Raw genomic sequence first — 14,921 nt, forward strand, 5'->3', positions numbered from 1 at the left:
GCGAAACGAAAAAGGAAAACATGCCTTCAAAATAAAAGTACATAGAGAATCCCCTTACTGCACTCAGAGACGACGAGGAACCTGTTTTCGGTGTTGTTATGAAAAAGTCCAATACATGTATTTGATATATATATAAGTAAGATATATGGAAATAAACACAATAGTATATGTAAATCTGTACAGTGTGTGCTTTATTTTGAAAATGTAACCGGAGGTATACAATCCAACTGCAACTCGGAACAGGACAGTGAAACTGGTGGTGTTTTGCTAAACATATTGGCATAAAACCTACAAAGGCACCTGGTATGGGTTAATAATGTGTTTTGTTGCGCTATTGTTCCTCTTTTCCGCATTTTTTGTAGGAGTACATTGTGTTAAAATGTCAGCATGACGTGTTTATATCTGAGTGGAGAAAGCTGCATCTTGTTCAGAGAGCGACTGAGAGGGCAACGCGACATTAGCTAGTTCGGTGACTTGTCAGCCTGAGAAGAAGCACCAAAACATAAAAAAACATGCCGCCATCGCCTTTCCTACCACTGGCGATCAATTGCTTCATGTCAGCACTGGGGTGCATGGCCACACTGAAGCTGATTCCGGCTTTCAAAGACCATTTCATATCGGCCAGATTGTACGGGATGGACCTAAACAAAGTGACCAAAAATCAAGTGTAAGTAATGTATTTGCTGTGAGGATTGTATTTAGAACAAATACAAGTACCCGGTATCTCATGTCTCTCTTCTCTAGTCCAGAGTCTCAGGGTGTCATCAGTGGGACGGTCTTCCTCATTATCCTCTTCTGCTTCATCCCAGTGCCTTTCATCAGCTGCTTTGTAGGAGATCAGTGCAATGGCTTCCCACACGATGAGGTTACTAGACACACACCATCCAAACTTATGGCTTTGTTTCAACTATCAGCTCACTCTCCCATTCTGTGCCTGTTCAGTTTGTGCAGCTCATAGGTGCGCTGCTGGCCATCTGTTGCATGATCTTCCTGGGTTTTGCTGATGATGTGCTCAACCTGCGATGGAGACACAAGCTCCTTCTTCCTACCATGGCTTCCCTTCCTCTGCTCATGGTGTATTTCACCAACTTTGGCAACACGGTTATTGTGGTGCCCAAACCATTCAGAGCACTGCTTGGGCTGCACCTCGATCTAGGTGAGTTTGGTTTGTTTGGGGTTTTTACAAGCACCTCCAACCACAGCATGTTACCACAGGTACATCTGTAATGATTCATGAGATACAATACAAGATTGGTGTCGATTTTTGCCTTTGCAAAGATGATAACCCTCAGTTGGGACTGACAGAGAGCTATAGCCTCTTTTAGAGCTAGCAAAGAAAGTGGTGTGTGTCAGAGGAGAGATAGTGAATATTTTGGTAGAACGATGTTGTGTTTAGAGCTGCCAGGTAGGAGGCGTAGAGGAAGACCAAAGAGGAGGTTTATGGATGTTAGCGAAGGAGGACAGGGTTGGATGGAGGAGATTGATTTGCTGTGGCGACCCCTGAAGGGAAAACCGAAAGAGAAAGAAGTGTTGTCACAGTCAGCAACGCCTTCTCTGCTGGCCTAAACACACTTTACACTTCATTGACCTACATTTATAATTTAATTCTATTATTTGTTAGATGAAATTAATTAATTATTCATTCATTCCCAACAGTCTATTATCATGTCATATAATCTGCTATGGGCCTTCATAATCAGTAGTGCTGGCCCATGTCTCACATGCACCTCTTGTTTGACAGGTATTCTCTACTATGTCTACATGGGAATGCTGGCAGTATTCTGTACCAATGCCATTAACATCCTGGCTGGCATTAATGGCATCGAGTCAGGTCAAGCTCTGTTTATCTCTGGCTCCATCATCGTCTTCAACTTACTGGAGCTCAGTGGCGAGTGCTATTTGATTATACACAACACACTGATGCAAAAATGTTACTGGATCAACAGTTAGTTTGCTTTGTTGTGTTTTTTTAACATTTCAGGTGACTACCACAGTGACCATGTTTTCTCACTCTACTTCATGATACCGTTCTTCTTCACTACATTAGCGCTTTTTTATCACAACTGGTATGTCACCTCTCCTACTTAGGCAGGCAAACTGAATTGTTTTTATATTCTTGTCATCCTCCAACCTATTTTTGTCACAGGTACCCCTCATCTGTGTTTGTAGGAGACACCTTCTGCTACTTTGCAGGGATGACCTTTGCTGTTGTTGGCATCCTGGGACACTTCAGCAAAACAATGCTGTTGTTTTTCATTCCGCAAGTGGTTAACTTTATCTATTCCTTGCCTCAGCTTTTCCACATTGTCCCCTGTCCCAGACACAGACTTCCCAGGTAAGCCAGCTGCTCAACTAAAATACAAATCTATTCTAACTTTAATGATATAATAATCTAATGTTATCCTTATTTTTGTTATATGCACATGAAAGGTTGAACCCTGAAACAGGAAAACTTGGAATGAGCTATTCTAAATTCAAAAGAAAGGACCTTTCTAAACTAGGACATCTCATTCTGCAGGTACATTGCTTGAAGATGCACAACATTAAGTACAATTACACATAAAATGACATCCAATACAAGAGCTGATTAAATATTGAAGAGTTTTGTAATGATAATATCAGAACAACAATAGAGTAGATCCCCACTTTTTCACGGAGTTCATTCATAGTCCTCTAAAATGTTTATTTTGAACACACGCTCGCTCCTACCCACCCAAACCCCCTGCTAACTTGATGTTGCCTTTCTGGTCTGATTTCAGATTGACATTTGCAATAAAAGTTACTTGGAATTATTCAATTTGATTCAGCTGCAGAACCCTCTCTCTTCAGTTGTCATTGTTCACTAGCAGCGGAAGCTGACAAACTAAATGCTAAATGCACGATCCATGTTGAATCCATAAATATCACTCTCACTCTTATTAAATTCACTTAAGTACAAAATGTATAGGTGCTCACCAATAATTTTTTTGACCAAAGAGCTGTGAATTCTCTGAGCCATGAATGCTGAATCAGGAATATGTGGGGATCTGCTGCACAGTATAATCTCAAACTGCCCTCAGTATAATGCAATATACATTTTTACATCTTTATCCTGGAAAGGTTGCAGAGTTATTGAAGCTCCTTGAGGTGCGCAGAGGCCAAGAGGGAGCTGATGAATTCATCGAGTGCAACAATATGACCATAATAAATCTGGTGCTGAAGTTCCTCGGCCCCACTCATGAGAGAAGTCTCACTGTCATCATGCTCCTCATACAGGTAAAACCAGGAGACACCACTGCACACGTTCTTTCGAAACAACATGAATTTCACTTTTTTATGTGTGCAGGTGATGGGCAGTGCAGTGGCTTTCGGGATCCGTTACCACCTGGTGCGCCTCTTCTATGACGTCTAGATAACTCTCAACACAGAGGGATTGCAGACTGGGAAACTCTTTCCCCTGGAACTACTTTTGAGGCTCATTGTTTGTGTGCCTTTTTAAAGACTGCATTACCTCAGTTACCTTTGTTTCTCACACTGCAGTAACATATGACACATATCCTGTAAAATTACAGTTAAGTAGAATATGTCCACATCATGACAGATGATGTACTGGTTTTTATTTCCCTACCTTTCAGTGTCGTTTTCATGAATCACCAACAGGAAAGTATAGTCGAGTTGTAATCATGCTTCCGCCCTAAAATTATATTTTTCTACTGGGTTTATAAGGAATGCAGTGAGTTTAAACCACTGAAGTCACTGAAATGGTGGGTTCCTCCAAAATATTTAGTGCATGATGATAATATAAGAGGAAAATTAACTCTTAAATTCTTTGGCCATCATTTTATTCAACATCTGGAGAAGTTGTGTTAATTGGGTGTATATTACTTTAATAATGATTTGCTAATTTTCTTAAGTCATTCAATGTTCATGTTAGCAAGCAACAGAGCCAAGTATGAACACAAGATTCAAGTAAATGTTTTCCATTTTGAGCAAGATGGTAATATGCAACATGAGAGTGTGTTATACTACTGCGGGAAACAACCTTTGTTACTGAAAAATTAAAGCTGGTGTTATAATGTAGGAGATCATGTTATGTCAAATAGCACTGGACTATTGCGTTATGGAATCCAAGTTCGAATATGATGATGGGGATTGTAGATATGGTTGACAATCTGTAAAATAAAGGCTGAGACACGGCACCATATTTATTGTTTGCGTGTGGGTTCTTTACGGTGAGAAACAATATAAATATTGTCATGGGTCATTTTAAACACGATTTAAGATGACAAGTTGTTCATACTGTACAACGCAAATAGCAAAATGTGACCAAGTAACTTTATAATTACAGTACACATTTATCTATAAATGCCGCAATCTGCTGCACGGTGTGTTTGACGGAACATTTAACAGGCGGAACAAAATATTTTCTTGTTTCTGTGACACTGTTTATAGCGCCGTACAGCCCGCTTAAAGTAACATTGCTTCTTTTATCAATTCTGTGCTACTCAACGGAAAATATCTACAATGGAGCTTGTTTTTTCACCATAGTTTTCATCTATTTTCCTTACCTTCTACCACGAGTGTCAATTAGTGCTAACGGGTGTTTTGAATAATGTATAAAAAGTTACCTCGCACCCCAATTATGACAGGTGGTGCTCAACATTTGTCGCAGCGTTTTTAGCTTTAAATTTAGCGAAACTTAAAGAATATGCCTCCCAACAAACGACTTCAAAAGAAAGAACTGCAATTTGAATGTGAGTGGGGTTCATGTCAGGAATCGTTCAGTCAAATGGAACATTTCTGCAAGCATGTGGATGGTCACTTGAATGCTGTGAACATGGCCAAAGAGGACGAAGAAGAACCAGAGGGTGAGTTGGAACCACTACAACAGCATGATTCATTGGAAACTACACTGCGACAGTTAACGATGTGGATTATCTCTCTGTGACGGTAACAAAAGCAGCCTTTGGTGTGATACACAACTCTAAAAGACACGAATGAGGAAAAACTATTTTTTTTAGCATTACAGTACAGTACATCCGACTGAATGCAACTCCATAAGTCTTGGGCTGTGTTCCAAATCGCACACAGTACAATACAGTACTGTGTACACAACGTACTTAGTTCCTCTATGCATCCACCTTCTATCGCTTATCCAAGGTCGGGTTTCAGGGGCAGCAGCCTAAGATGGAAGTCAGGGCTTCCCGACTTTCCTCACCCTGGCCATTTCTTCCAGCTCCTCCCACCGCATCCCGAGGCGTTCCCAAGCCAGTTGAGAGACATAGTCTTTCCAATGGGCCCTGGGTCTTCCCCGAGCCCTCAACACCTCCCCAACGGGGCATCCTTGAGGTATCCTGACCAGATGCCCAAGCCACCTCAACTGTATATTCTCAATGCGGAGGAGCAGCGGTTCTGCTCCGAATTTCTCCCGAATGACAGTGCTTCTTGCCTAATCTCTAAGGGAGAGCCCAGCCACCCTATGGGGGAAACTCATTTCAGCTGCTTGTACCCGCGACCTTGGCCTTTTGGTCACTACTAAAAAGCTCATAAACCACAGGTGAGGGTAGGGACGTAGATTGACTAGTAAATTGAGAGTGTTGCTTTTCAGCTCAGCTCCCTCTTCACCACAATGGACCTGTGCAAAGTCCACATCACTGCAGACGCCACTGCTCTTAAAAAAGTGCCCACTCCAGAGAATAAATACTACTAATAAGACTGTAACTTTAAGGACGTTTACTAATCTGAACTTTTCTGACCAGACGAGAGAAACTGTCTTTGGAGAGACTGTGGGTTCTGCTCTGTGGAGGGTCCTGAAGAGTTCCGGCGGCATCTCTACTTTCACTGTTACCACACCAAGCTGAAGCAGCTGGGTCAGCAGGTGCTCAACGGTCAGCGCAAAATTGGAACCTGCTCGATCGGTTACCAGAACCACAACATCGTTCCTGAAATCCCTGACAATTTTGTCTGCCAGTGGGAAGAGTGCGAGGTAAGCCTGGCATTCTGCTAAAATGCTAATGTTTGATCCCTTGCAATGTATCATTATGAGAAATGTAACATTTAAAGACTTGATTGTTCTTCTCTTTGTTATAGCAACCACCTTATGAGAACCCGGAGTGGTTCTACCGACATGTGGAGCTGCACAGCTTGTCCATGGACATACCAGCCGGAGACTGTGAATTCCCAGTACGCTGTGGATGGAAGGGTAAATCATTATCTCAAGATTATAGCTCCCAAATGTCTCAACAAGTGTGTAATCATTTCTGTGATGAGTTACTTAAATTCTGTGGTTCCCCAGATTGCGAAGCCACTGCTAAAGGACGGTCCAAGTTACGGGAGCATCTACGCAGCCACACCCAGGAGAAGGTCGTGGCGTGCCCAGGTTGTGGAGGGATGTATGCCAGCAACACAAAGTTCTTTGACCACATCATTCGACAGAGCGCCATGGAAGGTGACAGTATAGTATATACATGCACAATAATATACTGTAGTTCTCAAATAACATTGATGAAATGTTTGCTGTAGGTCAAAGGTTTCAGTGCTCCCACTGTTCCAAACGTTTTGCGACAGAGAGACTCCTGAGAGACCACATGCGGACGCATGGTTAGTCACTACTCTGCAGATCCTCGTTGCCAGTGTCATTTTTTGTTCATAATGCATTGACATATTCAGATTAGTAGTGCTTCATAACACAAATTGTGCCTTATGTTTATACTGAGTTCCATACCCAATAATTTTTGGAGCATTACAATTACCCATTGCGTTCCATCTGTGCACCTGTTAGCATCCCCTGTTGCATTTGTGTTGCCATGGTAATGAATTCCCTGAATCTGTTTCATTCTACTTGGATTATATTAATTACATGGAACTTCTTTCAGCAGTAAAACATTTAATCTAATGAATGTTTCTTTTTGTCTGGTTGATATAGTGAGCCACTACAAGTGTCCGTTGTGTGACATGACTTGTCCATCACCTTCAGCGCTTCGCAACCATATCAAATTCCGGCACAGTAACGAGAAGCCATACAGTTGTGAATACTGCGAATACAGGTAATAACTCCCTCCGACGGTGGCCGCTTTGATATAAAGTATATTTTTATAAGGCTAATAAATATGTGTATTTAAAGACTGGTATGGTAGAAATGCATACAAATGCTAGTGAATATAATCACCCTCATATCGGGCGGGGGGAAAGCCTGACCATGATGTCGTTCTTCATGGTCCAGCTGTAAGAATCTGGTGGATCTGCGTAAACACTTGGACAGCCATAGCAGCGAGCCTGGTTACCACTGTGACGTCGCTGGCTGTGGTTTCTCCTCTCGCACCCTTGGCACCTTGAAGATTCACCAAAAAAGGGAGCATGAGGTATGAGGGGCCAATCATCGCTAATTGTAGTTGATGTGATGCGAGACATTTACTGTACTCTCACATTGTTGATTTTCAGGGGAATTTTATAGCTCGCTACAAGTGCCATGTGTGCGATCAGTGCTTCACGAGAGGCAATAACCTCACTGTACATTTGCACAAAAAACACCAATTCAAATGGCCGTCTGGACACCCGAGATTCAGGTATGTCTTGCTGAATTAAACATTTCTCAAGCTTCAACGTGTTGATGGCCTCCATGTCGCTTGCTACCAGGTACAAGGAGCACGATGACGGCTTCTTGCGGCTGCAACTGATCCGTTACGAGAGCGTGGAGCTGACCGAGCAGCTGATGCAAGAGAGGCAGAATCGTCAGGAAGAGGAAGGGGGCGAAGAGGCTCCCAGGGCCGCTCCTTCAGAGATGCAGGTAGAGCTCAGAGGGCTGCTGTTAGAGGAGCAGAGGACGGACGCGCCCGCCAGCGTTGGCGAGGAGAGCGCTCAGGAAGCGGGCATGTTGTACGTTCTCACCGGAGGTTTGACGCAAGTAGTGGACAGCACTTTGATGTTGCAGTATCATGATACTGCTCAGGAACACGAGTTGCAGACTGCTTGACATCCTCCACCAGTAGGTCTGCATTGGCTTTTGTGGGTGGATTGTAATAATTGTAAAGTATTGATGTACATAATCAGACTATATTACGGTCTGTTTTTATTTTGATTTGCCTTGTTTGCCAAAATTGTGGACAACTAGATTATTTTCAAGTCATCCGGGACGTTTGACCTACTGTATAGCATCCTCACATATGTCCTGTCATCTTCTGTAAAATCAAACTTAACAGAATACATTGTAATTTAAATAAAAGTTTTTTTACAACTTGCCGAATTGCCATCTAGTAAAATATAGTATACACTCCTTGGATGTAACATTAGGTACATCACCACAATGAAAGTCATTTTTAATTTCTAACTTTACAGTTTCTGTATATAATTTGCCTTTTTTATGAAAAACGGGATGCAAACTGGTCTGTTGAGTTGCTTGTGGGTGGACAACAATGTTCAGTCACACCCTAACGTGGACATTGATAGGCTATCATTGTGTTTGGTCTTGTTAAAGATGATAAGCTTCCGCAGTAGTTGGGAGGGCAAGGCGAGGAGCTGTGAGGGGATGTGATGAAATGAACGAGCGTTTGAGAGTTGTCAGTCCAATTAATGGGACATTTACATTTTGAAAACGGCACTATTGATGAAGGTAGAGCGATGTGCCTTCTTTGTAAGGAGTCTACTTACCACCGAAGCCGCTCGGGTCATATCAATGCAAAGCACCCCGTTGCAATGTATGTGTAATGTATACTGTATGTATTTAATTTAAATGAAAATACTCAGGTTGGCTCCATTGTATTGGATTTGGCACTTTTGTAAAAAAAAAAAAGTATCGTAGTTCTTGTTAGTTCTTACTAGTTATTCCAGGCTTGTTTTTCCTTCCATGTCTTTTGTACTTTTGTACTTTTGTCCTTGCGTCCTGCCGCGCCCCCTGGTGGTACTTTTTCTTTATCACATCTCAGAATTAAATCCTATCTATCAATGCTGATGCAAACAAACCGTGTATGTATAATCAAAACTGATTTGAGCTGACTTTAAAGTGTTCATGCAGGTGTTTTCTATTCCGTTCTATTAAGTTCTATTCCGATTTTAAAATGTAAAGGACAGACACGGTGCTTCAGTCACACAATCTTGCATTGTGGTGTGGAAGATTAGGCTGCACACAGCTTAGTGTAGGTGTGACTCATCTCATCTTCTTCACTCTGCTAATGTGCAATGATGGCCATGTGTTGACTCCTCAGTGCACACCATCATGAGTTTCCAGATCTGCAGAGTTGGACTGAAGGCAAATACAATGAATTTTAATCCACTGCTGCTGCTGGTGTTTGCGTCTTTCCAGAAGGCACATTTTCAGGTGTCTGAATGGATTGAGGAGGTAGAAGGTAGTGGTAAGATCTATTATGCTACTGTGTTTGCTTGTTTGTTGCATTATGGGAAAGACAGGTTACCATGTGATGCATGTTTTGTTCTGTTTTTAAAGAATCTAATCGGTGTTTCCAGTAGGTGAGACAGAATGGATTCCACACCCAGATTTTTTAGGGGATATCTACTGGACGGGGACAGCCCCACTTTGCTTAGGAGGCTGCAAGGCCCGCCACCAGGAGCTCAGACGAGATCCCTGCGGTGACTCCAGCTGCTGCTGGTTGGGATACAAGTCACTGTGCCGAGGTAACATTGGACAAGTAATGTGACATGACATCCTCATGCATGTGCTTTTAATGTTGTAGTGAACTGCGGGAGGCCAGATGTGGACTATAATGGCATCGTGTATGGAAATGACTGGTGGGTGGGATCCGTGGTGAAGTACACCTGTCGTCCTGGCTTCGTTCTGGTGGGAAACGCGACCAGAACTTGCCAGTCGAATGGCCTCTGGACTCCCAAACCTTCCTGTCTAAGTGGGTAAACACTGCCAGTCACCTTTTGGTCTTCATGTAGTCTTATCTGCCTTCTTCATCCTGTTTGTAGGGATGTGCAAAAAGGGCTCCATTGAAATCAGTGAGAGGGAACTCAACGGGACGTGCAACTCCACCTGTGCATATAAGAGCTACGCGGGGCCTCCCAAGCTAGGCTGCACTCAGATACACAATTGCAAAAAGAAGGAGACGGGCTGGAAGCGCTTCTTTGCTCAGTGTGTCCCTTGCATCTGTGACTGTGCTTTGTCATGCTGTGAGTAGCTTCTCCACCTTAACCTGATGCTTTGTTGTCCCTGTTTTGGCTGTTTGTCTTTAAAACTGCACTGCTGTTGTTACATGCATTATTTTGTCCAACTTTCACTTTATCCTCTTTCTCTCTGCCTCTCAATTACTTTGAATGTAGTTGAGTGTTTTTATTTTCACCACTGTTGCCAAGTGCTTGATGCTCTGGGGATCTCTGCCTTGATACCAGTCATGTTGCGATTTAGAGCCCTTTTAATTGAAATGAATATCCTCTCCTACACAATGTGCATGACCCTTATCTCTTTTTATGTTTTCAGTATCTACAGGCTGAGCGCGGCATCAGATCAGATGGACAACATGTGGATGCACATGGTAATGTTTGATGACAGCAACTTTGTTTTACAATCTTTTGTTTGGATGAGACAATATTATTTGGTTTCCAAGTGGTGAAATGCACCTTTCTTTGGGTATTCAGTGCAACATAGTGTATCATTAGTGTGTTTCTATACATTTCTATGGGCTGGACACACCAGAGAGGAGTGAATGCATTTATATTAGTAGCTCCTGCTCCTGCTCCATCTGTTCCTCTGGGAGCTGAAACCTTAATCTCATTGCAAAAAAGGAGGAGCTCCACTCTGGAAGCTCAGGGAACACATTTAACACGGAAGCAATATTATGGATTGCTGTTTATTTTTTGAAAGAGAATGAATTTTTATTTTCAGCTTTTATTGATAAATGTGAAATATATTGTATTGGTCTCAACACTGGCTTGTAAAATGCAGAGTCTGTACCTAATGATCATGTGTTATCAGTGTTAACCACCAGAGGCTGCTGTTTCTTTTCGTAACTCCTACTCAGCCACATCACAGCACTCATCAACTTTCCTAAAACATAAGCCATTAAAGAAAAAAAGGAAACCACAACAGTCATGTGACTTCTTCTACTTCACTCTGAAGGTCTCTTGAATCTATTTGGACCAAGTACTGAACCTCAGCACGATGTGTTCATTTTCTGATGGGGTATAGCATCCGATTCCTGTACAGACAAATGAACAAATATGTTAGTTTGTATATTTTAAAAGGAAATGACACTGTGTTCCTTCCCAGCTTGTGTATAATACACAACCAAAAAAGGGGGTGGCGGTGGCAACAGCCAATGAATTGCTTTTTATCATGAAAGAGTAAGTAAAACACAGTTGGGGGGGGGGGGGTCTCATCAGGATTGGACAAAAGTCAAGTTGTGATATGTGCATTTCAAAGTAGGACCCTTATTTATATTCCTTATCTTTCAGTTTTGTCGCCTTTTGTAAAGCCCTCTAAACATATAATAATACCCATATGGTCACTTTAACATTTGTATTACTTGTGAAAGTGTTGCATATATGTGGACAACAGGAAGTGACATTGGGGGTTCAGACTTGAGTTTTAGCTTAGCATGGATTACAACTGTAACAGTAGCCTGTATTATGATTATTTATTATTACTGTGCTGTTTGTGATATAACTAAAGCCTGTTGCAATTCGCGTGCTGGTCTCGCCGAATATTCAAGTTACTGACACCTACTGAGCAGTGTAGACTACTACATTTGCAATTTGAACGCATCTTGTTAATGCCTTTTATTTGCATTTGATTTAATTCATCTACTTTTATGCTTGAAATCTGCTTAAGGGGGACTTATTGTGCTCAATTTCAGCCCTTTGTATTGAATTGTGGACTCCTATACACGATAACCCTCACAGAAAGCTTTCTAGATCTTCCAGCATCAGCACCTACTCCAGCTGTATTTCCTTGGATTTCCTAAACAGTATGTTTTAATTTATTCCACCACTATATTAAGTTGAAATGGCCACACCCACTAATGTGTGTCCCGCAGCAGTGAGTTGATGAAAAGCAAAATCCCTTGCTTCATTACAGCTCATTAAGTGGTCCTCGGATGTAACGCACTCTGGGGATGGCACTCACCCACATCCAAGCGCGTGTACTCCCCGGCGTCTTCTGACAGAATCTCCCAGTAAGTTTGATCCTTCTCATTTCCAGCCACGCCGTTCACACTCTCCAAAAACAGACCAAAGTTGGGGTCCTCTGTCACTGTGAACCTGGTGGATGCGTGCAATTAGAGCAGCATGGTTACGTATACTGGTATGAAAGCAGATCTATGGGGTGTACGGTCGTTATACAGGAATTCAGGCTGTGTTTCCTGGATTCTCCTCATAGCACCTAGCAGCACCCCTTTCGGCACGACTGAGGTGAAATAGGTCTCAGGAGTCATGTTGGACAAGTCGTTCACCACAGACAGCCTGATGGGAAGAGACTTCTGACCTGCATAACATTAGAGTCACATCTGTATCAGAATTATCTTTATTGGCAGAGTACACAAGCAATGTGTACTCTTGTACTTAAAATAATGAAAAAGCATCTTCCTCTACAACAGCAAGCTACCAAACCAGACTGTGATGGATAAACATAGAACTGATTGAGTGACTGCTGAGTAAAACTGCCTCATCAGCTCCTGTGGAAGCGAGTTCATCCTCTGCTGGACCTTTTTTGAGAATGCAATTGATGTTAGCCCCCTACTTCAGGTGCTAAGGGACTACGAATGCCAGGAATTTGAAGGTCTTGATGACCGACACAGGGCTGCAAAAATGTTTCCTGAAATCTCCAATCTTGACCGTCTTTAACATGTCCTGTGCCAGATTGTGCTACAGTGAAGAAAATAAGTATTTGAACACCCTGCTATTTTGCTATTTCTCCCACTTAGAAATCATGGAGGGGTCTGAAATTTTCATCGTAGGTGCATGTCCACTGTGAGAGAGATAAACTAAAAAGAAAAATCCAGAAATCACAATGCATGATTTTTTAACAATTTATTTGTGTGATACAGCTGCTAATAAGTATTTGAACACCTGTGTATCATCTAGAATTCTGACCCTGAAAGACCTGTTAGTCTGCCCATTAGAAGTCCACCTGCACTCCATGTATCATCCTGAATCAGATGCACCTGTTTGAGGTCGTTAGCTGCATAAAGACACCTGTCCACCCCATACAATCAGTAAGACTTTAACTTGTAACATGGCGAAGACCAAAGAGCTGTCCAAAGACACCAGAGACAAAATTGTACACCTCCACAAGGCTGGAAAGGGCTACGGAGCAATTACCAAGCAGCTTGGTGAAAAAAGGTCCACTGTTGGAGCTATCATTAGAAAATGGAAGAAGCTAAACATGACGGTCAATCTCAATCGGAGTGGAGCCCCATGCAAGATATCACCTCGTGGGGTCTCAATGATTCTAAGAAAGGTGAGGAATCAGCCCAGAACTACACGACAGGACTTGGTCAATGACCTGAAAAGAGCTGGGACCACCGTTTCCAAGGTTACTGTAGGTAATACACTAAGACGTCATGATGTGAAATCATGCATGGCACGAAAGGTTCCCCTGCTTAAACCAGCACATGTCAAGGCCCGTCTTAAGTTTGCATATGACCATTTGGATGATACAGAGGAGTCATGGGAGAAAGTTTTATGGTCAGATGAGACCAAAATAGAACTTTTTGGTCATAATTCCAATAAGCGTGTTTGGAGGAAGAAGAATGAAGAGTACAATCCGAAGAACACCATCCCTACTGTGAAGCATGGGGGTGGTAGCATCATGCTTTGGGGGTGTTTTTCTGCACATGGGACAGGACGAGTGCACTGCATTAAAGAGAGGATGACTGGGGCCGTGTATTGTGAGATTTTGGGGAACAACCTCCTTCCCTCTGTCAGAGCATTGAAGATGGGTCGTGGCTGGGTCTTCCAACACGACAACGACCCGAAGCACACAGCCAGGAAAACCAAGGAGTGGCTCCGTAAGAAGCATATCAAGGTTCTAGCATGGCCCAGCCAGTCTCCAGACCTGAACCCAATCGAAAATCTTTGGAGGGAGCTCAAACTCTGTGTTTCTCAGCGACAGCCCAGAAACCTGACTGATCTAGAGAAGATCTGTGTGGAGGAGTGGGCCAAGATCCCTCCTGCAGTGTGTGCAAACCTGGTGAAAAACTACAGGAAACGTTTGACCTCTGTAATAGCAAACAAAGGCTACTGTACCAAATATTAACATTCATTTTCTCAGGTGTTCAAATACTTATTAGCAGCTGTATCACACAAATAAATTGTTAAAAAATCATGCATTGTGATTTCTGGATTTTTCTTTTTAGTTTATCTCTCTCACAGTGGACATGCACCTACGATGAAAATTTCAGACCCCTCCATGATTTCTAAGTGGGAGAAATAGCAAAATAGCAGGGTGTTCAAATACTTATTTTCTTCACTGTATAGCTGACCCAGTGGCGTCGTCTGCAAACTTTAGAAGTTTGAGAGCTGTAATACTGTATGGAACTGCACTGCACTGTTCTGAGAGATTTGTAAAATGTTGTCCCTAAAGCAAGTAACTTAGCCGCTTTTTACTTTTTCTATCACATATAACATTTACCTCCATTTGTGAGTGCCTCTTGAATGGAAAACAGCAGAAGGCCCATGAAGAGCAGAGTCATTCTTGTTGATGCCATCTTGTGTGATTCTTTCCCTACCACTCGCTTCCACTTTATATGCCCAACCCTAGTTTGTACAGTCAACACCAAATGTCATTCTTTCTGTTTGTATGTCGGTATGAATCATTTCTATGATTAATACAAAAAGAGCTTATACCTGCAATCTTAAACCTACAGGCAAACACACAGTCTTTATTTCCACAGGGCAAATATATCATTATGTAACCCAGATATGGCCTTTGATGTTAAATAATAGAGGGAACTTGTACGTGGTGTTCAACTTCCAACTCTTTTTATATGAGT

At 42.3% G+C, this 14,921-nt stretch overlaps 3 protein-coding genes across 8 annotated transcripts; 2 read left to right on the forward strand and 1 right to left on the reverse strand.

Moving 5' to 3' along the window:
• The first annotated feature begins 204 nt into the window (after nucleotides 1–204).
• dpagt1 (dolichyl-phosphate (UDP-N-acetylglucosamine) N-acetylglucosaminephosphotransferase 1 (GlcNAc-1-P transferase)) lies at nucleotides 205–4,176 on the forward strand. Its single transcript, XM_058088126.2, has 9 exons — nucleotides 205–667; nucleotides 745–865; nucleotides 943–1,156; nucleotides 1,742–1,888; nucleotides 1,982–2,066; nucleotides 2,147–2,335; nucleotides 2,431–2,518; nucleotides 3,100–3,255; nucleotides 3,326–4,176. Exons 1-9 carry the CDS (start codon nucleotides 513–515, stop codon nucleotides 3,389–3,391), a joined length of 1,221 nt encoding a protein of 406 aa, XP_057944109.2. The 5' UTR covers nucleotides 205–512; the 3' UTR covers nucleotides 3,392–4,176.
• Nucleotides 4,177–4,407: 231 nt separating this feature from the next.
• Nucleotides 4,408–11,943, forward strand: hinfp (histone H4 transcription factor). 6 transcript variants are annotated; one of them, XM_078787677.1, is made up of 13 exons: nucleotides 4,408–4,847; nucleotides 5,739–5,965; nucleotides 6,070–6,181; nucleotides 6,275–6,427; nucleotides 6,502–6,579; nucleotides 6,905–7,025; nucleotides 7,202–7,340; nucleotides 7,420–7,544; nucleotides 7,615–9,606; nucleotides 9,666–9,833; nucleotides 9,904–10,104; nucleotides 10,412–10,466; nucleotides 11,787–11,943. In XM_078787677.1, exons 1-9 carry the CDS (start codon nucleotides 4,688–4,690, stop codon nucleotides 7,949–7,951), a joined length of 1,452 nt encoding a protein of 483 aa, XP_078643803.1. In that variant the 5' UTR covers nucleotides 4,408–4,687; the 3' UTR covers nucleotides 7,952–9,606; nucleotides 9,666–9,833; nucleotides 9,904–10,104; nucleotides 10,412–10,466; nucleotides 11,787–11,943. The 6 variants fall into 6 exon arrangements, with proteins under 6 accessions (XP_078643803.1, XP_078643805.1, XP_078643806.1 ...); XM_078787679.1 differs by lacking the exon at nucleotides 11,787–11,943 and having other exon boundaries at nucleotides 7,615–9,326; nucleotides 9,439–9,606; nucleotides 10,412–10,524; XM_078787680.1 differs by lacking the exon at nucleotides 11,787–11,943 and having other exon boundaries at nucleotides 7,615–9,326; nucleotides 9,442–9,606; nucleotides 10,412–10,524.
• Nucleotides 10,774–14,792, reverse strand: tcnba (transcobalamin beta a). The gene is made up of 4 exons (XM_078787682.1): nucleotides 14,561–14,792; nucleotides 12,271–12,412; nucleotides 12,056–12,189; nucleotides 10,774–11,129 (listed from the first exon to the last, which is right to left on the reverse strand). The coding sequence occupies exons 1-4, from the start codon at nucleotides 14,634–14,636 to the stop codon at nucleotides 11,062–11,064; spliced, it is 420 nt and encodes a 139-aa protein (XP_078643808.1). The 5' UTR covers nucleotides 14,637–14,792; the 3' UTR covers nucleotides 10,774–11,061.
• Between the last annotated feature and the right edge of the window lie 129 nt (nucleotides 14,793–14,921).

Source organism: Doryrhamphus excisus, linkage group LG21 (assembly GCF_037039965.1).
Source record: "Doryrhamphus excisus strain RoL-2023G ecotype Guam linkage group LG21, RoL_Dexc_Guam_v1.1, whole genome shotgun sequence".
NCBI lineage: Eukaryota > Metazoa > Chordata > Actinopteri > Syngnathiformes > Syngnathidae > Doryrhamphus > Doryrhamphus excisus.

Excerpts from the sequence above, each read along its gene's own strand:
- dpagt1 (XM_058088126.2), top strand. The coding sequence starts at position 513 with ATGCCGCCATCGCCTTTCCTACCACTGGCGATCAATTGCTTCATGTCA. Across the intron at positions 668-744 it reads AAAGTGACCAAAAATCAAGT|TCCAGAGTCTCAGGGTGTCA; the intron begins GTAAGTAATGTA and ends TCTCTTCTCTAG. Across the intron at positions 866-942 it reads ATGGCTTCCCACACGATGAG|TTTGTGCAGCTCATAGGTGC; the intron begins GTTACTAGACAC and ends GTGCCTGTTCAG.
- hinfp (XM_078787677.1), top strand. The coding sequence starts at position 4,688 with ATGCCTCCCAACAAACGACTTCAAAAGAAAGAACTGCAATTTGAATGT. Across the intron at positions 4,848-5,738 it reads GGACGAAGAAGAACCAGAGG|ACGAGAGAAACTGTCTTTGG; the intron begins GTGAGTTGGAAC and ends TTTTCTGACCAG. Across the intron at positions 6,428-6,501 it reads TCGACAGAGCGCCATGGAAG|GTCAAAGGTTTCAGTGCTCC; the intron begins GTGACAGTATAG and ends TGTTTGCTGTAG.
- tcnba (XM_078787682.1), bottom strand. The coding sequence starts at position 14,636 with ATGGCATCAACAAGAATGACTCTGCTCTTCATGGGCCTTCTGCTGTTT. Across the intron at positions 12,413-14,560 it reads AGAGGCACTCACAAATGGAG|GTCAGAAGTCTCTTCCCATC; the intron begins GTAAATGTTATA and ends AATGTTATGCAG. Across the intron at positions 12,190-12,270 it reads GAAACACAGCCTGAATTCCT|GTTCACAGTGACAGAGGACC; the intron begins GTATAACGACCG and ends CGCATCCACCAG.